At 33.7% G+C, this 24,562-nt stretch overlaps 1 protein-coding gene across 1 annotated transcript; it reads left to right on the top strand.

Moving 5' to 3' along the window:
- The first annotated feature begins 447 nt into the window (after positions 1-447).
- Positions 448-8,739, top strand: LOC123693179. The gene is made up of 9 exons (XM_045638167.1): positions 448-666; positions 768-917; positions 1,041-1,170; positions 1,441-1,616; positions 1,960-2,147; positions 2,994-3,162; positions 4,551-4,614; positions 4,699-5,081; positions 5,679-8,739. Exons 1-9 carry the CDS (start codon positions 618-620, stop codon positions 8,549-8,551), a joined length of 4,182 nt encoding a protein of 1,393 aa, XP_045494123.1. The 5' UTR covers positions 448-617; the 3' UTR covers positions 8,552-8,739.
- The last annotated feature ends 15,823 nt before the right edge of the window (positions 8,740-24,562 follow it).

Below are 24,562 nucleotides of genomic sequence, written 5' to 3' on the forward strand. Positions count from 1 at the left end.
GCCTCTTTTTGTTCTCGCAACAGGAGAATGAATTATGTTAACTCAATTAGATGCCGATTGCCGATACAACTAGAAAACATTAGCTGTTCGTAAAAAAAATGTCGCGTTGCAGAAAGGGCCTAGACAGAATTAAGACAAAGACACTAATATGTCGTCTACGTCGCCCTTTAAATTTTACTCTCCACCTTCTCTCAACGCGTTGAAGAAGTTTATCCTCAAAACAAAAACTAGTTATTATAGAACAAGACTGATTTAACGATAAAAAATGATTTGAGATTATGTATCAGTTCAAGATATGCACTGCAGTCTGTAGTTTATTTACTTGAAAGGAGATGCAGAAATATTTTGTAGCACAAATAGTACAGCCCTAGACACTCACTCACTGAGCAAAAGCAGAAAGCTTCCCTATTCCATAATGTCAACTGCCAAAAACTTACGTCAAAACATAAAGCTCGAAAGTCGAAATTCGAATGTCAATGGAAGCGAACAGTGGAGCGTGTTTTGTTTTGTGTTTCGTGTTTATTTTTGTTTAATTTGAAAAAATGGTCAAATGTTTTATGTGTGTTCGCCTGTATGGATAAAATATAACGTCGTGGTTTTTTCAAAGTGAATTCATAATGGCTATTCCACCGTTCCCACCGCAGGATTTAGCAAAATTAGTCCTAGGTAAGAACTTATTATTTGGCGGGAGTGTGTTAACGTCCATTCATAACGGTTGAGGCATCAGGCATTTAATATTCTTCTATTTATCGTCGATTCTTCAACAGGATATCTTGCCGAAGAAGAATTAATGACAGCATATGATGAATTTCTTCAAGCCAGTCCATATTTAGATGCCTTCCGGAATGAATATGACAGAATATTTATGACATCGCTCCGGACTATTTTGGCTGATTATAGAGCAGTTAAAATACATGGTTTGTATCTGTAGCGTATTTTTCTTAAAACCATTTATCACCACATAACATTATAATATAATAGTACTTATTGGAATTATCAAAAATATCTTTGTTATTGTATAATTATTGTTCTCTTTTCAGTGGAAACATGTAAGCCACATTTGTTGCGCAAAAAGTTACTTCAATGTACAAATCTATTTGAAATAGTTAAATTTCTTATCAGCCTCATTGACCACCATAAATTATATGCAGATGATCTTGAAAAACCCAGGTAATGTTTAAATTTATATAACATTCATACTGTAATTTAGTGTGTATAGTTCAATGAAAAGGTCTTCAACTCAAAAATAAAACTTGAGAATTCCCTTAGCCGTGTAACCTAATCTTATTCATTCAATTCATTCATATATTCTGGACATGAAAAGAATTTGCTCGCCTTAATATTATCTTTTATCCAATATACCTATACCAATACATGCCATGTCTTATCATAGAAAGTTAATATCTAAATAAAATTTATTCTCATCAAATTATACTCCAGTTTCCAGAAATCCAGTGTGCCAAAGGGAACATATGAAGTATGTAATCAACTGAATTTGAAAACATGTGTTTGTAACGGCAAAACATCAACAACAACACTTGCTACACAGTCGATAAACAAAGAACATTCCACTTATGATAACTCTGTGGAGGCAACCTCTTTGGAAGATTTACCTGGTATGAGAAAACTTAATTTTAATAATTACTTTTTGTGAAGATAACTTTTATACCTATCTATCCTAATTTCTTTTCAGATATTATTGTTCTAGATGATTCTATCAATATGAGATAACAAGTATTTTGTTCATGTTCCAAATACCTTTTATTATCATTTCAATACACAAGCTTTGATTTTAATTTTTCCATTGTAACAAAAGAATAGAGAAATTATGATAACAGAACCAGTAATAATATCACTGTTGTCTGATTTGTAAAAAAATTATAACAATGCAAAGAAAATAACCTCAAAATTGTTGTATAATTTTTCATAATATTTCTTGAACATGTTTAATGATTACAGGAAATTCAAAATGTGGCTCAAAACCAGAAGTAGAGTTGAAAAACAGTATTTCAATAAGCATAGATCAGAAAGATGGCCAGGATGCAAAACAGGATAAAAATAATTTGAGTAGCACTTCTATCAAACAAGCTACTTATGATTTAAGCACCATAAGTCATAATTGTCTATCTGTTAACCAAATACCACAAGTAAGTAGTACTTATTATGTTGATTCTCATCTTTATAAATATTAAAGTCTGAATCGGTGGTAGGTTAATAAATACAACTAAACATGAATACTTGTAAAATTGAAGATAGTTCAGGATACATCGCCCCTTTTTGCAAGTGACTACTATCAAGCTGATTTTCCGTTTGTAGCTTTATTTTGATGAGACACCGAATAATTTCGTGTACGAAACTCTCGATTGTGGTAGCTAACAGAGATAACAAGGATAAAATTTTTTGATTTGATGGTTCTCAAATATTTATTACGCAATTTGTAGGACAATATGTCTGTTGAATTATATAAACATTAACTAAGTGAAAACAAAAAAATCAGCTTGTTAGTAATCATTTATGATGACCTCGTTATCGATACACTTTGGAAAGGGGGACTCTTTGAACCAACCATAGATTTTGTAGGACAAATATTTTTTCGAATAATTTAGGTAATTATCTTGAGATTGAACAAAAAAAAAATTCATTCAGTTAGTAATAAATATTTGAGAACCATCAAATAAAAAAATTTTATTCTTGTTATCTCTGTTAGCTACCACAATCGAGACTTTCGTACACGAAATTATTGGGCGTCTCATCAAAATAAAGCTACAAACGGAAAATTAGCTTGATAGTAGTCACTTGCAAAAATGGGTGATGTATCCTGAACGAATGATGAATGATAAAAAGTTTTAGTTTAAAAGGCCTTTAGGTACAAATGATTTTTAGTTGTTTGTATTATATATTATTGACGTATAGGAGACTAAGGAAGTATTTTCAATATAGTAGGCTAGGTATACATTTTTTCATATTTTTTTAAAATGATATATTTTTTTCAGATGACAAAAGCAAGTTGCATAGATTCTAAACAAAAGATTGAAGAATTCAACAACATTTTGAATGTTGTGTGTAACAAAAGTGTTACAAATGAAAAGTTATACGATAATATTATATCCAATAGAATTTCAAATGAAGAAAACTTTCAAGATTTTGCAAATGGTATTTTTGGTAAGATAAATACAATAGTCATGATTCATTACTTGTTTAAGTACTTATAAGGGCCGATTTTTCAATGCCCAGATAAAGAGCTAGATAGACTTTATTCTTCAGTTAACAAAATATTCAATTTTTCAATAGACGAATAGGACTTATCTATCGAATAACTACGTTATTTGAGGAATAAATCTATTTGCCGCTCTAACGGCCAGATAGCGCGCTATTCGACGAATAGGCGTTTGATTTGACAACTGACGCGTCAAATTTGGGATATTTTCGTATGTAATAACATAGAGCATAGAATTATTAACAATTAAGCCTCTGTCTATATAATTATTATCAACTAAAATCATATTGAAATTGATGTTTTTGGTAGTATTGATGAACATGCCATTGAAAATTTGCCGAACGCTGCCTGTATGTCGTTTCCATCGTAAAATATATAAATTTAAACACAAATTTAATCAAAACACTTTACTCGAATCAAAACAATAATCAACAATCATAGAACACAAGATAAACTTAAAATGCACTCCTGACGTGAGTCATAATGACGGTTGTTGACAAATTGCAAGAGTTGACTCTATCCCGCTCTAACCTGACTAATTTAATATGTTTGTTTCGCCACTCCGAGAGCAGAGCTGCCAATATGGAAATATTTGGTCAGATAGTTATTCATAAAATAAATCGCGATTGAAAAATAGACGAGCCGTTATGAGTTATGAGCCGATAAACAATTGAATAAATCTATTCGATGAGTAGTTATTAGATCTTTTATCTCGGGAATGAAAAATCGGCCCTAATTCATTAATAATTTTTTTTATTGAAATATTGTACATTAATTGGAGAGCCTTTACATTTAGGCGACTTAGCAGCGGCAGTTGCGTGACTGTGGAGATGTCAAAATTTCACATCTCAACAGTAAACAGAAACACGGCCACCGCGTTTTTGTTTACACTGTGAAATCATCGAATCTGCTATGAGCCAGTCAATATAATACTATTGTAAAATGTGCAAGTGCAAAATAAATCGTAGGATATACCATACGATTTATTTTTAAATCCATGTGCGTTGTTGTGGGACTCAAGATGAGACAATTACAACAGAACCCTAAGAAATCTGGAAAAAATTATGTGCATTGTTTATTCCAGCCTTGTTTTTGAAATATTTCCCCGTAAATATGAAGGGATATGCTTATGACACTGTTGCGCTGCTAAAACCCTAATGTGAGGGGCTCTTAACCCATTGAGCCCCAAGCGGCCCAATCGGTCCAAAACACAATAGATTTTCTATTGTGTGGTTCCGGGGCCTGAGTTATTAAGTATTAAATACATAGATTTTGTTTGTATCAAGAAATAATGTGAAAGCTTTAGATTAATAGTTATTATTTATTATTTTAGGTAACAATCAAGATAGAGTCACCAAGGTACCTGATTCAAGTACAACAGATATGGTCATGCCCCTGTGTGTATATTTTTATTCGTATTATTTACATTTTATACATGTTTTTTTTAAACACAGAAAATAATACCATTCTTTCATTCACAGGGCAATGCAAACTGCCAAAGAAACTTTAATAAGCAATATTAAAGGTCCACCAAGACTAATAGAATACCAGCCAGCTAACAATCTTGCTAGTCCCATTGTACAGTGCCAAAATATCACAGGAGACAACTCGCAAACACACTTGGGGAATAATTATAAAGTTATAGGCAATAAAATTAGAATATTGTCAGATGTGAAAATAGATAAACAATGCAATGTTATGCCAATTTTGAAGGGAAATGTTACATCAACAACTCCTCAATCGGGGCATACTTTAATGATTAATGGGCCACCTGGCCTAAGACAGAGAGACATAAGGAGGGGCTCCAATTACTCTAAGGATGAAATAATGGCAATGCCTACATTGATCATAGTTCCAACTTCAGGTAGATATAATACCATATTTTATAGTAGAGCCATTTTAATAGGCAACATTTGACAGTTCAACAAAATTCAACAACGTAACCTAGTAACGACGACATAGAATAAAATGATATTTCGTTTTGTTAGAACTGCACATTTGCTTAACTTTTTTCAATTACGATTACATATTTATAATAATAATGACCGATACAAGTTATTTTAAGATTTCATTTTACTGATAAACCATCCTAAACATAATAAACAATTTCTGAATTGAAGAACTGACGTCGCTACAATTTTGTGTCAATAAACATTTTTTCTTTTTAAATACTAGAGACGTTACTCTAAAAATCGAAATCTGACATCTAGAATCGAATGCATTGATTACTTGTGAATAAAAATCATCATAAATTAATAAATTCGATTGACAAATGTTTCAAATCCGTATTGATTAATACACTTTAATCACAACTTTAATCGATGTTTTTAAGCAGGTTACCTCTCTTCGAAGATAAAATTGATAGACGTCAAGTGTTGCCTATTAAATTGGCTCGACTATAATAATTAATACATGTTATTATGACACAAGTAAATATTACAATATTTTTTTTATTTTATAGGACCATATAATATTATTACTAGGCCAACTTCATCTACTGCAAATAATTTGCAGAATGATGCAAATAATAAAATTGAACCAACAATTGAAGTTTCTACAATTTCTCCAAAACGCAGACCACTCTTTATTGAAGTGCCTTCAGACAATACATCAGTTCCAAAAGATCAAAAACCTACTCAGATGAAAGATGTAGGTCTTGTAAAAACTGTTGATTCTGTGACCCATGCTTCTTTACCAAAGGATAATACAGCTCCCAGTAAGACGAGCACCCCTCACGTATTACCACCGTTAAGGAAATCGTCATCTACACCGAGACGCTCATCACATGTACGTGTTTTAGATTTCACCACGCCAAGAAGAATACTAAATGAAACAATACCTGAAAAGAATACAAGTGATGACTCTGTTGTTGTTTTAAGTGACTCACCTATTCATCCTACAGTGAACATGGTAACAGATACAAATGATAATCATACAGATAGAAATGATAATCCAAATGCACATAACAATTCTCAATTAAACAAAGAACAGAAAGGAATTAAGAAACGCAACTGGGATGAAGAATTGCGAGCGCTTGTACCTTCTTCTGAAAATACTTACCCAACTTCTGTTCCAAAAACTAGTAGGAAAAAGAAAAAGGCAGATAACAAGTCAACCAAAGAAAATGAAAGTAATGACAGTAAAGCAGAAGCTACAAAAGCTAAAAAATCCAAAAGGAAAACTAAGTCTGCAGAAATTGTGGAAGAACCTCCAATAAGTGATCTAAAAGTAGACAAGAAAATCAAACCATCAATTAATATAATATCTGCTGTGAAGCATCCTATTACAAGTGAACCTGAAGTTGTTGACAAACCGAAGCCAATTGAAATGGAAAATGAAATAGATACACCAGAAAATGAAAGATTGTCTTTACAAAATGTTATTGGGGCCAAACTTAATATATCAGATTTATTTGAAACACCTTACAAACAGGCACTATATGATATACAAATGGAAACGCCTAAATTTCTAGGTCCAGATTTACCAGATGAACCAATATCGGAAATAAAAATTATGAATATACCAACTCCTCGATTTTTTGATACGCCAAACCCTACTCAAGCAACACCGACGTCATATTCTTCTCGGCCCACTGATTATTCCAGTGGAGGCTCTTACTACAAACCCGACGATCAAGAATATGTTCCCATTCCAGAAGTTGCCGAGTGCAAGATTACTGAATCAAAGTCTAAACCTAAGGTTTCTAAACCCAGTGACATTCAAAAAGTATCACCTAAAGACTCTGATGTGAAATGTGCAAAATCAAGACGACCTGTTCGAAAGTGCACCAAAAATGTGTCTTATTATAATTCTCCAATTGTAAATAATTCGACGAGAGCTGGTGACGTATCAGACGAAGAAGAGAAGAAAACAAATAAATGTAACATGTCGCGAGAGAAAGATGCTACACTGACTAAAACTAAGACTGTAAAATCTAGACCAACAAAGACTAATCTTCAGAAGCATAAGTCACCTTTTAAGAAAGAAAATCCTAAAAATTTCATGAAAATTAAGCCAAGACCTCCAATTAAAAGTACTAAAAATAGAAAAAATTCTAGTGAACTAACAATATCAGCCAGAAAAATAATTAATATTAAAGAGAAAAGTCATAACATTTCACCTACACTAGCAGATGTTCCTACAAAATCAAGAAGGAAGTCTTCAACACCCAGAAAACTTCACTGTAATAAAACATTTCACTCATCTACTTCGAGCAATACTTCTCCGGATTTGCCGTTAGTACCTGAAACTCAGAGTAAAAATGTTAAAATATGTGTCACACATGATTCAGATAGTGAGCATCAAGCTCTGCGATGGTCTGATGATGGATCCCAAGATATTAAACAAAAATCCGCTGACGAAGGTTCTGTTACAGAAAATGAGGATACGATATCAAAAATTCAAGAATATATTGAAAAAATTGAAACTATCAAAAGTGCTAATATTGATATTCCTAACCGACCTTTAGGAAGTTTGCAAAGCGATTTAGTTAAAAGAGAATCTGATCTTGAAACTGCAAAAATAATAGAACGAGATTTATTAGATACGCCACCGATACAGGATGGTGCCGTTCAGTCCACTAGTAACGACACAGTCGAAGATAACATAAACCAAAAAGAAGTTGTAAGAGAATCGGATAAAATTGAAGTAAATGTTAAAGATGGAACACTAAAACCTGAAATACAGAAAGATGACGAGAAAGAAGACGATGACGACGAGAATGATGATATTGATTTTGATATAAAAGAAACAAATGAAAATACTAACAATTATTTCACATACAACTTTGATGAAACAAAATATAAGCCTAATCCAGATGTAGTTAAATTGAAAGACAAATTTTCTATGGAAGTATGTATAGATGATGGAGTATCCATTCGTTTGAGGGCCACACAATTCAGTGTTCTGTTAGATCAAGATCCAGTAGAAATTAAGGAAATTGATTCAAAAGAATTGGAATCGGCTGTTTCCTCAATATCTAATATAGAAAGGTTGTATACACCAATCAAAGATCCCAGAGAGAGATGTTATGAAATATTTGATTCTACATTGACTAGTTTGGATACGCCGTTAAAACCGGCCAGTCCTAAGTATCACAATGAAAATTCCGTTACTGAGATTGTTTTAGAAGTGGAAAATATAAGTAGTAAAGCAGAGGTTAAGAAGAGGAAAAGAGTGCAGAGTGGAGTTTCTGAGGAGAGTCCTAGTGTGAAACGGACAAAATCGGACAGTCAATATTTAATAAACCCAGCTAGCATACAGAATATGGATATAGAATCAGTATTGAGCAAATTGCATGGACCATTTGATGTAGACTATAAGTTAAAAGACTAGTTTAGTATAGAGGTATAATAATTTAGTGAGTTGATCTGACAATTTGTTATACATGTAAGTGTTATGTTGACTTTCAAAATGTTAATTCGATTAGAGTTATATTTTAGTTTACCAGAATTGTGCTAGACACAAGAAAATATTATGTAAATTATGTACAGTAATAAAGATTTAAATTTTACACATGTAAACTTTATTTTATATTTGATAACACAATCTTTGGATGCAAAAGATAAATGAAGACGACCTATACGTAAATTAAGTATGCACTTTAATTATTTTTAGATCAAGAGCCCACGCCGGCCAGACTTTCCTTTCTTTAGGAAAGTTGAAAGTTTCTCTGTATATGTCTCCGATACAGATAAGAACGACTAGCGATTATCAAGTCTGGGTTGTGGTTACTTTGGCAGGAAACAGGTAGTAAAGGTGTATAAAATTGTACCTAACTTTCATTATAGTTTAAAAACTAAATTTTATATATGTTACTTGGAGACGTATAAAAATATGTTAACTCAAGAGCCGGACAGTTGTCATGGTTCTTACATCTTGCCAGACACATTTAAAAAATAACTAACATATCATCAAATTAACGTAGGTACTACCTAAAAGTGTATCAAATCTATTCTATACATATAATAAATCTGTAGAAGGGTCAATTCTGTACATTGAAAATATTGAAAAAATAAATACCAGGGGGTGTTACTGGATCGATACCAAACCCAAATATGTGATTAAAAAAATTTTTGTCTGTCTGTCTGTCTGTCTGTCTGTATGTGAAGGCATCACGTGAAAACTAGCGGTTCGATTTCGATGAAACTTGGTATAATTATACCTTATTATCCTGAGCGTAAAATAGGATACTTTTTATCCTGGAAAAATACGTAGAAAAAAATTAATCTTAATTTTTCAGTTTTATCCATAGACGTTGTTCCGTAGAACCGCGAACACACGTTGCGTATTATTATAGGCCTAACCGTATTTGGGAATTGGGTCCAATAGATATTTATAAGATGTTATTGTCAGAGGTCTCAAAATGGAGAAATAAACCATCCACGCGAAGAACGACATACGCGCGGACGGAGTCGCGGGCGGAAGCTAGTATGAAATAACCCACTAAAAACATTAGTTTACTATAATTAATGACTAAATTAGGTATTTAGTAGGTATTTTATACCTAAGTATCATAATTATTAATTGTTTTGAATGTAGTGTATCTTGAAAGAAGAAGTGAAATCTTAACATTACTCCCGTTATATTCTGTTAAGTGTTGATTAAGTCGATTTTCTTAAGATACGAAATGAAACGATCAAAATTGTTAGAAATGGAGATAACTAGCGCTTACTAATCAGCGATTCGTTCAGGGGTAGTCATTAATAATATCGTAAATGTTACGATGAGTGAATGCGTTTAATTTGCCGTTGGGATTTCATAGTAAGCTCGCATGCGATTATTATAGTATTACGTTTATATCTAATTAGATATCGCAATTAGAGGCGATCGTGACACTGGCGTACCGAACCGTTCATTACCCATGCTAATTTGAGCGGCTACCGCGCACATTTGATAATCTCGGGGAAAAATCGACGCTTAATGGGGTTTCAACCGAAACGCATGCAAGTACTTTTACATTGGCTGATATTTGCTTCGTTTGTTGCGGTTGATAATTATAACTTTGTGTTTAAAATAAGAATTACAAAAGATTGTATTATGGTAATTTTTTATTATACATCTTGCATTATAACAATTACTTACACGTAAAATTTTCACGTGAGAGGGTATTTGATATTTTATAATGTTATTCTAAGTTATTGCTGCAAACAAACATTGGCAAATGTCGGGTATTCCGCTATCGAGGTAATAATAAGTCCATGTTAAAAACATGATATTTCATAAAATGCGCTATTAAGTTTGCGGGGAAATGACATAACCTAGACCAAAATATACAGCAGTGTCGTCGGAGACCGGGAAGGGGGTTGTAAAGTAGGTCACGGATGCAAGCTCCTGACACAAATAGCTACATCGTATCACCACGTGGCCTCATAATCTCTGTATAGGAAGGGAGGCTGTGAGTTTCGTGCCGATATTCATGTAGATGAAACAATGCCATAATCCTGTAGGTACTAGTTTCAACGTAAATTGCTGAGCTGCGCACAATATTCGCCGTATATTGCAGTTATTTGCAAAAGAAATATGAAGTGCTAAAATATAAGTTATATTTCAAATTGAAATTTCACGATGTATTGTTTTCCAACTTCCTTTGTCAATTAGGTACACATAATATTATATAGAGTTAAAAGTAGCATGTGGTAGCATCGTTTTAGTTTACGTGATTCATTGTGGGAAAATAGCTGTCAAATGTTATGTTACTTATTAAATAATTCTCATGCGAAAAGTCCATATTGAGCTGTATACATGTCTACTCTACAATGATATTCAGTTTACGTCGTGATATCTAGCGTGCAATGAACGTCGCCAAGCTGAAATTACCAAGAATTTAGTATCACTAATTCTACAGGCAGTTCGGGGTATAAATGATTCGGGGTGATTTTACACCACCTCACCACCCCTTCTAATGTTGAACCCACCTCCAGCTCCCGAAGTGCAGCGACGACGTCGTTCCGGACAATCTGCGTGCTTCGCTTATTTTCAACCCTAATTCCTTTGGTGGAAATTGTCTTTATTGCACTGAGCTCTGTTGCAGGGAACATTACCTACTTTATATTTTTAACGATGCATTGACGTGGGATTGCGTTTTTGTAATGTGTGCTTTATAGAGTTATTAAAAATGTAAGGAGCACTTATTTAAAATATTAGGATAATCGTAATTATAAATAGTTTGGAAAATCCAAAAGTGCACGCCTCATAATCTCATCCTTTACAATAAAATTGATTATTTATAAAGAGTACACTATATATATAAAAAAAAATAAATAAAATAAAACAGTTGGAAAAGTAAAGAAATCGGTACCGTAATAATTGAGCTATTTTTCTTGTGGCCCCACCTAGATGTGAAACTGCACAGGTTTAAGGGACTGACTACCAACTTATTTTTTTAAACCTTGGCTTATAGTATAAAGAATCGAGTTTATAATGGTGAATTTTGAGTACACTATAAATATATATAAAAAAAAAGAATATACTTATATAAATATACTAAAATTATGGAGAACAGTCGATATTTTTTTTTTGTTTATTTAATAACAATTAAACCACATCGAATCAGACCCTGAAAAATGAAAGGGTTCTATTCCTGAGCATACTCAAGCGTAAGAGAAAAAAAAGACTCGATTAGTAAAGTATTTCGGTCGCTATCGTGTTAACAAGAAAATCCTCCGCACATACAGACACACGGACGTCCAAGACAGAACTTTTTTAAACTGTTTTTTAACTAGTTTAAATAACAAAAATGACATCAAAAATATCATGAATAAGATCATGAATGTTAAAAATAGTGTTTTTTCTTAATATGTGTGTGTATGCATTATCTTACAAGTGCAATGTATGATACATAAAGACATTTTAAGTTTGAAAAAATCAGATGTTTTGCGCGAAGTGACAGTAGTACCCACCTCAACGCTTCGCTTATGAGGCGTGCAAAATGTTACTTATCAAGTATTTAACGCTTCTTTAGATGTTAGTATTTTTCAGTTTTATGTGAATTTGATGACATAAACCATTGGGCACCGAGCGGCCCAATCGGACCACGACACAATAGATTTTCTATTGTGTCTGTGATTCCGGGGGCTGAGTTATTAAAATGCGAATGGTTTTAAAATTATTTACTTAAGTATGCAAAAAAATCTTTTTACAGCTTTCTAGTTTCTTTATCTCAAAGAAAACGTAATTTTAGTAAAACGTTCTTTACTCAAGACGTGAAGATATCTTTGCAATTCAAGGTTAAATAATGCACTTATACATGTATTGTGTTGTTACGACCTACAGGCGGGCTCAAAGCCAACTGGGTCGAGCTTTCTGTAACTTTCAGCTATTTCTGCCAGCTTTGTACCTGCTATACGAAATAGCACAGATAAAATAAATAATTTAAGTAAGAGGAGTTTCGAGAACGTTCTAGGTAGATTAGGTATTAGTTGTGATGTAGGTATATGGTTGGGAGATGGGGTTTTGATTGGGACAGGCTAAAAAGTGTGTGCGAAGTAGTATTGCCTTAAGTGTGTCAATTGATGGCTCGATGTGCGTGGCTCCCTACTCCCGCCCGGGGTGGTGAGCGTGGGGCAGGTCGCTGGATCGATACCCGACGTCTGGCCCACGACCTCGCCTTTCTTACCACCTTCCTAAATACTAATTACGTGCTTTGACACAGCGTGCATGGCTCATACCGAATGAAAAGAGGTATGGATGCCAGCGTTGGCGTTATTAACGTTACCTCACTGTTCCTTTTTTGTTTTGGGTAGCGCTGGTTGACAAAAATGTGCACGTTTTTTGGAACTGCACGAACAAAATTTTAATTTAAAATATGTAGGTGTAGTATTTTCGGTCTGTAAATGTAACGTCACTAAGCAATTAGTATGGTTAGCAATTATAAAATAATAATATTAGTAGGATTTGACAGCGCAGCAAATAAAAGGAAACGTAGGTAACATTTCCTTCCATTTTTTCAATTTTGTGTATAAACATACAAGGAAATGACCCTTTTTGGCTTTAATTTGTTACCAACACTGTATTTTATAAGCTATCTTAGCTATTGTGTAAAATTCTTTCATAAATTTACAAGATAACCGATTAGGCAGGTAAAAGGAAGTAAGTATACGCATTTCTTATTTGAGAAAGCAGTTTATTATAAATTCAGCGCCCACGTTTCTGTCGACTTCAAAGAAACTTTCAATATATTTCTAAAAGTTCAAAGTCCACAAGATAAAGGGCGCTGCAGTTTCTCCGTTACAAAAGATCTACGTAATTAATTTGGGTTGGTTATTAGAGAAGCTTCAGTCGTGTTGGGCTGGTATCAAGATAAAAATAACCTGTATTTAATTTCACACTTTAATTACATCTGCAAAGTTAGGTACCTATCTTTTTAATTATATGTCCATTATGTATATTTATATCTATTACTTACAGTATAGGTACGTTATGTTATAGGTACATTGTCCAAGATTTGTTTATACTTACCTGAAAAGAAGTACAATTCTGAACAACTATATACCTATAACAAACAACATTCGATGCAATTAAAATATAAAATTAATTAACTTATCAACGCCGATTCCAACATTTTCTAAAATGCTTTAGAAATAGTCCAACAGCCGCCAACAGGTACGAACATACCTTCATCATGAATATTTTTACGAACGGTCTTATCAACATCATAGCCGTTTCAAAGTCGCAGCACTCATATACAACTTAAAACATTTGCCTTGCAATCTTTTTATATCCGAGCTGTGTAAAAGATGCCGCCGTTCGTTTGCTAACGCTTTTTGAGGTTACTCTGCAGCTTTTCTAAGCCGGATAATATAAAGGAAACAAGATTAAAAATGTATTCCCCGCACGTGGGCCATAATGCGATTTATCAGTGCACGGGTACATCGTGACTACATTGTGCAGGTAGCTAGTTCAACCGAATGTATTATTGAGTATGAAAGCTCAGTGGTACATGACAAACTGTATATAATTTAACGGTCTAACGTCTAAGCAAAATCTAACGGTGTTCGAATTTATAAAGGCACTAACTCATTATAGCGGGCTGTGTGGTTTCGTCCAGAAACTCGATGCATCTTTGGGGTGGGTGAGACCCCCCACTCACTTTTGGCACCCCCCGGGTGGGGAGGGGGTGTAATGGACGCACGAGGCTCCTCGGCCCTGCACCGTCGCTCTTTATGTCGGCTTGCACGCGTGCACTTGCTAGTTTCTTTGACGTCCCTTTGTTGTGGATTCCAATTTTGGAACGTATCGTGATTGGATTCCAGATTACTTTGCTGCCAAGACTATTGGCTTACCTTAAGCAGTATTGATTTCACTTGGCTTTAGTTGCGACTTTATATGATTAAACCTTTGTTCTACTTCCAGTAGTACATAAAATTATATCTAAGATAGATATATTACTGACGTGAATTAACGTTCTAGATGATAAAATGTTTGTAATGTAACTAACTGTTTTCTATTATTGTACACATTTTGAGTTTAAAAAAAGTAACTAAGTAGTTTAATAATTAATAAGTAATTACCACTAAAGGTTTCATTAAGTTAAAACCTAGAGGAGAAAGGCGGCACGGGGGATTTTTATAGGATTACTCATTAAAATCTATCCGCTTTATCTTTTTCAACTTACTTTGATAATACGATAAGTATTCTTCACTTTTCTCGAGTATGCATTTCGCGGCGCGTCTAATCATGCAAATTTCCTAAGGCGGGTGGGTCGGGGTGGGGTGGCGCCATCCATAACTGTAACTGAAACTTGTAACATCACCCTCGAAGGTCGTTCAAAAGTTCTCTACTCAAATGAATCTGCTGCAGTGGAACACTTTCATTTGCTTTGTTTGGATTATGTTTCGTAAATGTGCAACGATTCCAAAAAACTAAAAGAGTAAAGTTCTTTATCTAGGTAGATAGCATATATAAATGAATATGTAAGTATATGCAAAACTAGTCTTGGTGTTAATTTATTACGTACAAAATGCATCGGCCGAATATTAAGGTTATTAATTACACATGATTAATGAAATGATCGTTAACAAGATGGGCGTAAAAGGGCGTTCTGGCCGGGTGCACTATCGATCTCCGTTGAATTAGTGTGCGGATCGGTCGACGTCTTTGTGCAGCCGTCGTAGGGCCAAACAGACCAAAACAAGTCAGCCACCCCCGGCCCACTCCTGCCGCCTGTCGTTCAAGCCTTCATTTATGGTTTAGTGCCTCGATGCTTTTAAATTTCGCACTGCGGTGACGAAAATCGTGTACGTCTACCCACCTACTATGTACATGTGTTGGGAAACGTGACTAAGCTGCTGGTTTGTGCTGCGACGTTTTGATTTGTTTTCCAGGAATTACGGTCTCTTTTTGCCGTTCTGTTTATTATTTAATTGCCACGCTTGCTTTGCGATGTAAAAGACAATACTTTCAATTTTATATACAAGAATGGTATACAGGTACATCAATCATTTTTTTTTGGTGAACAAAACCTGCCAGTAGAAATATGATTGTATTTAAAATCCTTTGTTATATTGTTGAACGTCTATTGGTCCGAAGATATACAAAATATTGAGACTATGTTTAAAAAAACTAAAAAATAAGATTAATTAAATACATATATCTACATCGTAAATTTGAACGCGATACTTTATAAATGTTTATTCAATTACGGAACGTTTCCACCAGCGATAATCCCAGGTAATTATAACGAAGTATGAATTATTTTAATAAAACAGGGATTCTAATTAGAACATGATACAAAGGATCGGGGCAAGCAGCGCAGCGTCCATCTATTGAATTAGTAAAGTCTGTCAAAGTGCATTGGCGAGTCACAAAGGTCGTTGCGTGGGAACGAGGGGGGGCGCCTCCCTCCTCCTTTTCCCGTGGGTTTGAAGTAAGCTAGAGCCCGAGAAATTTGTTATGACGCACTCGTTTTGTCTATAGTTTGCTGCAAGTATGGCAGGTATAGCAGGAATTAGATTTAAACTTAATTGAGGATTCGAAGTTTGTTTAGAGTCATTGTGGATAAATAGGTATGTGTAGTTCAATATATTTCTTTGCCAGAGAAGATAATGATTTTTTATATTATATTAATGTAATGTTAACACATTTTATTCTAAATTATGAAAAAAGTTTTAATAATGTGACATGTATGTATAATTAAAATGTACCTATCTATACAGGTAGGTAACAGGTAGGTATATATAATATGCAAATTTTATTTACTACAGCTACTAGTATTGAAAAAATACTTTTATACCCACTAATGAAATCAAAAAAACATACGTTTTTAATTTGTATTTTATAGCGATGATTAATTAGAAAACTAACTACCATATCTTTTTGTTCCCAATGCAAAAAAAGTTGTTTTGCGTTAGTTTGTATAATTGCTTCATTATTCCAAAATGAGAATAATACAATTAAGATTATTGATTCCGATATAGCGTTCGCTTATATGAAAACTCGGAGGCAGTGCATAAATAATGCAAAAAGGCGGTTATTTTCAAAGCTGGTTGCGTGAGAACCTAGGGTGACGCATGCACTAGTCTAGACTATATTATTATGAGTGCTGTCGTGCCTCATTGCTTCCCGCAGCTGTGACTCGTTAAATACATTAACATAAAGCCTTAATTAATTGCTCGTCACAATGTATTTAATAGTTTGTCGGTTTGTATTTATCTCTATATGGGCTCGTAAAGCATTTGTATGTAATTTATCAATCATACCATTCTTAAATGGATTCTAAACGAAATGCGCCGCAAAAACATGAAGAATGCGTTTTCTTTTCAGCAATTTATACGAGAATGTAATAAATTGTAATAATACTTATAAAATTATCTATTTAGTTATTACCATAGGTAATTTATGGTAATTGAGAGATCTTTCAGACAAGTGCTCACCGCGGTTTTGCACATTATTCATTCATCAATTTAGTGACTTCGGTTTATAATTATTGTAGTTCACCTTAATTGTTTTACATACTTTTAAGGATCTTAGATATTATCGTAACGTACGAGCGCAATAAAACAACATGTAAACAGAAACTTGATATTCGTGAAATGCCATTTATTGCCAAGAGCATGAAGAAGCGAGAAATAAACACTTAATACGCAATATGCTTCTACGTAGGACAGTAATAAGTTTACCATGTGAGTTATCGTCTATCGATTATGTTGAATAAATTGTAATGAATAATTATATAATCGAGCATTTAAAAAAATAATAGTTTTACGGAGTAAAAGGTTCGTGAAGGAAGTTTTATCGATCCCAGTTTTGCTTGACTTTGCGGAACTCTCGTCAATACGCTCGAATTTAGAAGTTCGTACTTACTCGCTCGAGTTAAACTTTACTCGCCGTTTATATGTGTACGTGTTGACTTGGCGTTAGATTTTGATATTCACACCTATACACAGTCCAGTGATGTGGAGTAGAGAGGCTAATTAATTAGATGCCGACATTGTATCAAAGAGGATTTTCTTTTGTGGTGGGTGAAGAATCTTTAATGTGATATCACTCGTTCTTGAATGCGCCAAAACTTTTTAGGATAGTTATATTCCAGTTGTTGTAATTTAATGTTTTGGTAAAAAGTAGCTTTAATATTGATTGTATGTAAAGAGAAATTGACATCAGCTTGTTACGATACCCATTTGCTCCGAGTATCTACTTTTTTTAAAGGTACTCACAATACTTTTATATTTTTTAATTTATCAAGCTGACCTGCAGGCGTATAAACCCATTATCGTTCACGTGACAACTTGAAAAAGTTGCACCGAAATATTGTACGAAATAGTTCGTTGACTTCGTTTGAAAAGCACCTATGCTGTCGGTGTAACGTCGTCTGCTTAGTATTGTTCAGTTGACAGGGCAATGACGCTGGTTGGTGCAACGGCTCGTCTGCCACCCCCACCCTGGCCGACGGTCGACGCTCTCTAAAGCGAAAAAAGGAAGCCGCAGAATAATCTATCACGCTCAGGGCCCGGCCTGATAAAAATGGACGAACGAAGCCGAATAATCGATAATTTCGAAATTCTGGATGTCTCATGGAAATATTATGCTAAAATGGATATGATGGTTAACGAGTTATGGCTGTTAATAACAAACGCTTGTCGGACATTCCTCTGAGCTGTGTAAGTCACAACTCACATTTCACTCGTGCTATTGTAGTTATTTAAGTAACTGTTGCATTTTTTTCACTTCGTTTTCCGTAAAGATGGCTATTTTTGTTTTTGTAAACATTAGATTATCTTAAATTATTATAATTCAAGTTATTATTCTATAAACCATATACTTTACGTTCTAAATTCTAATTTATGATCATATTCGTATCTAAACAAAGAACTTGTTCTATTAATTTAAGTTTACTATTCACGTGTAACCTTTCATTAAATGAGAAAAACATAGCTAACATAACTAACTTGAAGGTTGTTCGAAACTTGAGTTCTCAGGAAATAATTCAATTTTCTTTCTGAATTAACTAGGACTTCTCAAGAACCTTTCTTTGTTTTGATACTTAAAAACAATAAACAAACCTTTTATGGTTTTTGCAAAAAATGGTTAAATAGTAGAAGTTAACAATGTAAAGCCTGATGTAACACGGTAGACTAGACGCGCCTTGAAGTGCGTTGATAAGTACGATGAACTTAGTTCAAATGCTTACAAATTTGGCGGCGGGCAAGGTTCAATGGCCGGACGTAGACCTACGTGCTACGCAACTACGCCGTAGTTCAATTTATTATAATATTAATTCACATTAATTTCAAATGATGCGTTTCAATCCGCTACGAATTAAGGACCTTTGTCGTTTTGGTTACAAAACCGTGGGTTGGATGATACTTTCTAAGTTGTGTTTACATTGAAATTTGAAATAGCTCCTTTTTCATTGTTGGATAGATAAGTATAGGTATGAAAATCATATTTATTTCGAAATAGTATCAGTGCAAAGAAAAAAATAATTGTTAAACTCATTTATTTTTATTTTCTTAGAAAATACGGAAACTAGATTCTATATCTACATTTCAAGGTACAATTAATTCGTGAACGTTACGTCAAAGACATGATTATTTTTTCTCTTTTGTAACAATATCGCTAATGATGCGTATACAATAAATTATTTGCACTAACATTGTGAGCGTTGTTGTACAGTGTATTCCGTACGAACAATATCAGTTAGCAATATTTATTCTTAGTGCATGGGTAATTAATAAATAATAATTGTATTTATTTATAATGCTACATATTGCAAATGCCAGGTTTCCTTGATCATTTTTTGTGCGTTGAAAGTTAACTAGCTATATCTTTTTTAAGCCAGTATGTATTTACTTAATTTTGTATTCTTAAATTATATTTATATTTTAAAACGCTCTACAGAAAATAAAACAAGCTTAGATAAATTCAATTTATAAAAATTAATGAATATTTTTTAGTAATTTTGTCAAATTGCATCGTCACTCGTAAGCCTGTTTTTTATCTTCCGTTTGCTATCTTTCTTATAGCTTCTGTTATAATTATTTATATTTTCTAAATAATTAAAAATGACTGTCGAGTATATAAACTGGCAGTCGAAAATTAGAAAACATTAATAAATAAGGAACGTGCGTTTACAAGAATTGGAAAAATCTATATTTCGAAGGGAACTGGTACAAAATTGTCAGGAACAGAACAATGTTTATTCCAAAATATAACTTTTTTAATTTGAATAATATAATTATTTTCACAAAGCAAACAACTAATGACCTATTGAACCCCATAATTTGATGAGGCTAGTTTTACATGTTAAATACACATTAGTTTTATTACTAACCAAAAATAAACCTTATGTTTGTATCTTTATAAATTAAAATGATGTTTAAAAGTTATTAAATGAATCGTGTTTACAAGTGATAATTTATTTCACGTATCTTCAATTACACGCACATTTCACGCAAAATACGCATTAAGATTCTCTGTGATATCATCGTTTTATTAATTTAAACGCTGATTGTTATCCTTTTATTGTGTTAACATTACTTTATCTGTTTTATGGGAATTATATTATACCCATATACATTACCGGTATTTTATCAGATTCTTTCGTCGGAAGCTCTATGACTATCTACTTTTTATTTGACACTAGCTTACCGATTTATCTAAAACCTAATAAATTACCTATATACCTTCCTCCTATATACCTTGTGGAAAACCATGAGGGAGGCCTTTGTCCAGCAGTGGACGTCTCACGGCTGACACGACGACGACGACGATACCTTCCTTTTGAATCACTCTATCTATTAAAAAAAAACCGCATCAAAATCCATTGCATAGTTTTAAAGATTTAAGCATACAAAGGGACATAAAGAGAAAGCGACTTTGTTTTATACTATGTAGTGAAGAATATAAATAACTGTATGTATGAAAATATGAATGCCAACATTGTCATCAAGTATTTAGAAAATTAACTTCAGTTTTCAAAACACTCTACGTAATTACGTCAAAGCACACAATTCTAATTAAACGCTAAACTATTGAATCCATGCATGCACTAGGAAGATAATGCCGGCCGTTTACTCATAATCTTTAACCCGCCACGACGTTCCCATAACTGACAAGGCGGTTCAGGAATGTTGGCTACGGGGATCCTTTTCCAAATAATTAATGCGATAAAATAGTGCGGTTGCGCAGGCGGGCGCGTGACGAGCGCGCGCTTGCGGTCACGACGCATCGCAAAACGAGCAGTGCGGGCACACGCGCGACCCCTGCGCCTAGCCAGTACTAGCGTGGGGCTATTGCGTTGAATGCATACATTTCTGGTTTATTTGCGTATTATTTTTTTTAGTATTGAAGGCGTAATTTGCTTAATTTGTTTATTGTTAGCGTATGTGGTTAATGTAAGAAAGAATTGGGGTAGTAAGAATGTAGAGTCATTTTGAAAATTAATGATTTCACTTTTAATTCGTTGTTTTAAGTGAAATTCAAATATTAGAATTGGATATTATGAAAATACTAGATTTCCGCCCGCGGCTTCGCCCGCGTTTGCAAAGGAAAACCCGCATAGTTCCAGTTCCCGTGGGATTTCCGGGATAAAAACTATCCTATGTGTTAATCCAAGTGACCCTCTATATATGTGCTAAATTTCATTGTAATCGGTTCTGTAGTTTTTACGTGAAAGAGTAACAAACATCCATACATCCTTACAAACTTTCGCATTTATAATATTAGTAGGATTTATATGCAATTATGTATTAAAAGTTAAAACCCATCAACGGCCATAATTCGGGTTGGTACTAATAGCGTTCGAATTTATAATAAAAATACATTAAATAATGTTTAGAGTAAAGTTATACATATTCGAGTGTTATTATATAAATACAATGATTCCTCGTTTGCGCTATTTTTTATATTGACTAAGGCAGTTTACATTGAGGATTACTCGAAAAGCATATTGCTGATTAAATCTGTCCGGTTATGTGTCGGTTATATCAGTATTTAGTTGCTATAAAACAAACTGCATTGCTTCCGTTTCTATTGATTTCAATAGATATTGAATAAGTATTTGTTTGATCTTTATAAATATTCAATTCATAAAAAGTAAAATACGACGCCAATAGTATCAAATTCTTAGATCTTAAATACAGATTATAAATAAAAACATTTTTACGGAGATCCTTTCTAATTTATACATGTTAATTAAATTCTGTGATATTTTTTATTCACTATTTAGATAGATAAAAATTGTGGACATGTAATGTTTAACATGCATTTCAATTTATAGTTTTATTCACTATTAATTTATTTAAATATTTGTCTTTAACAGAAAAACAAATAGATATTATCTTAATGCCACACTTACCTTACACAATTTTAATATATATTATATAATTATATTTTGTGTAGTAAATATATAGTTTATATTATGTAGTATCCAACCAAGACCGGAATAAAAAAACATGTGTTACTAAAAAAAGGAAATTAATACATATAAATATTGCACTAATTTAGATGATAATCTCGACCTTGAATTGTAATTATAATAACACATTAAAATGTCATCGGATCTCCAACATACCATACGTTAGATGTTTATCAACACTAAACTTTCTCGACATCAATCCTCGATATACAGCGATTTGCACGGAATATGAAGATAAGATAAAGAAAAAGATTGCAAATTATAGAGAAAGTAATGACAGAGATTTCCTTTAGCGGATACTTTTGAGCGTTCAATGTACATCAAATATGCACCAATATCCGTTAAGCATACTCCGAGAAGCATCGCATCCCATCGTCTATTCGCTTCTATTTTATTAAATCAGGACGCTGCCCTGCCCGCGCATTCAGTACGTGCAACCTTTTTGTGATTCTATGCTAAGTTATTTTTGATTTGACTTGGTATCAAGCACTATGCAATTTTACTCAAAACTCCGAGAGACGTTAAGCTTTGTCAGCGAAAATCGTTTAACCACTACCCTAATAATATGCTAGTGCATTTTAATTAGTTATAAGTAGTGTTGTTGGCAGTAAGATTATTTACTTCTTAAACCAATGCAGTGGCGTAATTAATTGCTTGCGTATTCACGTATATGAAGGATCTGATAGGGCCGCCACGCGACGGTGTAAAGGCAGTTACACGCTTGCAGTAGACCTCAAATAGGACTATTGGAACGTCAGTCGCAGTAACTAATGCCGCCAGTTGTCTGTTACCACCCTAACTGATGGTGCGTGCGTCGCTTTATTGAGTACAGGGCCTTAACTTGTTGACGTTTTGATCTCAATGATAATGTTTGAGTTATGTTTCTTCAATTATATTCGAGCCCGGTTAATAAACTCTCATATGAAATGTCATCTACATGGACAAACAGCTAGCTTGAAGTAATAGCAAAAACAAGAGCCAATTTAAGTTGTTCGTTCGTAAGTTCGATATTATCGTACATGTTTTAATGACGTTATCTAAGGATAGAGAATTATAATTATTATTAATAGCACCTGAAGGTACCTGAGTATTCTTTGTTATGATGACGTTTAATACTTCAGGTTTCTTGTTCAAATACCTACTTAAAATAACAATAAGGCCATGATTTGAAATGGTGGATAGCGCGTGAGCGACTGAGCGTACAATTGAAAGGTTCTGGCATTGACCTTCTATGAAAATAAAAAGAAAAGAAATTGCTGGGACCCGTATCGATTATTATATCGATGTTATTCAAAGATATAAGGGATATCGATAAGTTGAACTGAAGCGAAATGATAATGTACCATGCCCACGGCGATTCGGCAATTGACACCACGCTACAACTGTTAACCTTATCTTCATTATTAATTCATAGTTCAACAAAAAAATTACAAGCTCTTGTAAAGTCAAGCGTCAACTTGCCATATGCAAGTAATTAAAAACACAGACTAAAAATGGGTTGATGGAGAAATTTTGACACATGTTTTCGTATGTTCAGTAAAAGAGCGCGTGATAGCTGACAATGCAATTTATTCCCTTGTCAGCTTGCGGCCGCACTCCAGATGGGATTTTGGTGGCCGGTTATTTGGTTACGACTCCCCCCTATATTCTGCTTATCGAAGCAAATTTAACGTTTGCTTCCGACCGTGTTTACGGCATAAAATTAGTCACAATTAATTACACTAAGAACTTTTACATCGTTATCGCGCCATCGATGTACTTCAGAACGGGTAATATCTGTAAACACGGCACTCTACATGCGAATGAAAAGCTTACTCACGCCCCGTCACACAGTTTCGCATTAATTACTGAACAAATTACATGTTCTTTATCACCGCTCTTTTATAATAACAGGCATTGTTGTCGATTCGTGCTAAGAAACGATTCTTTTCAGCTGGTGAGTGATTTAATTCGTTCTGCGCATGACTCGGGTGGTAACGTCTTCATCGATATTTTAAATATAATGAATGCACATTCTTTTCAATTTTGCATTTTTTATTTAGCTAGAAAACTTTGTTGCAATCATAGAACTTTCTACAATTCTTGTGTCACATAAAACGAAACAGTTTATTCGCCAAATATTTTCCAAGAAACCGAAACATATATTACCACTCATTTTAAAATGACGTTAACAATTCAATTACTACGTAACAGTGTAACAACCGTGTCTCGCCGCATTTAAACAAAAAAACTAATCCAAATTGTAACTAGCGTTTCCATTATGACAGTAAACCGTAAACAACAATTTATTACGAATTATCTAGGTGTTGCAATATTTTCCTACGATTAAACAATGTGATAAAGCTGTCAAACATGCAATGTAATGTTACAATAAGCGGTGCCGGTGTTAAGTTAATTTTGCATGTGTAGTGATGCTATTTTAACTAGACGCATTAACTAAACGGGAGGCAGAGACGCAGGTGGGTGGCACCTGCATCTAGATTAGTGAT

The sequence above is a fragment of the Colias croceus genome, chromosome 7 (assembly GCF_905220415.1).
Source record: "Colias croceus chromosome 7, ilColCroc2.1".
NCBI lineage: Eukaryota > Metazoa > Arthropoda > Insecta > Lepidoptera > Pieridae > Colias > Colias croceus.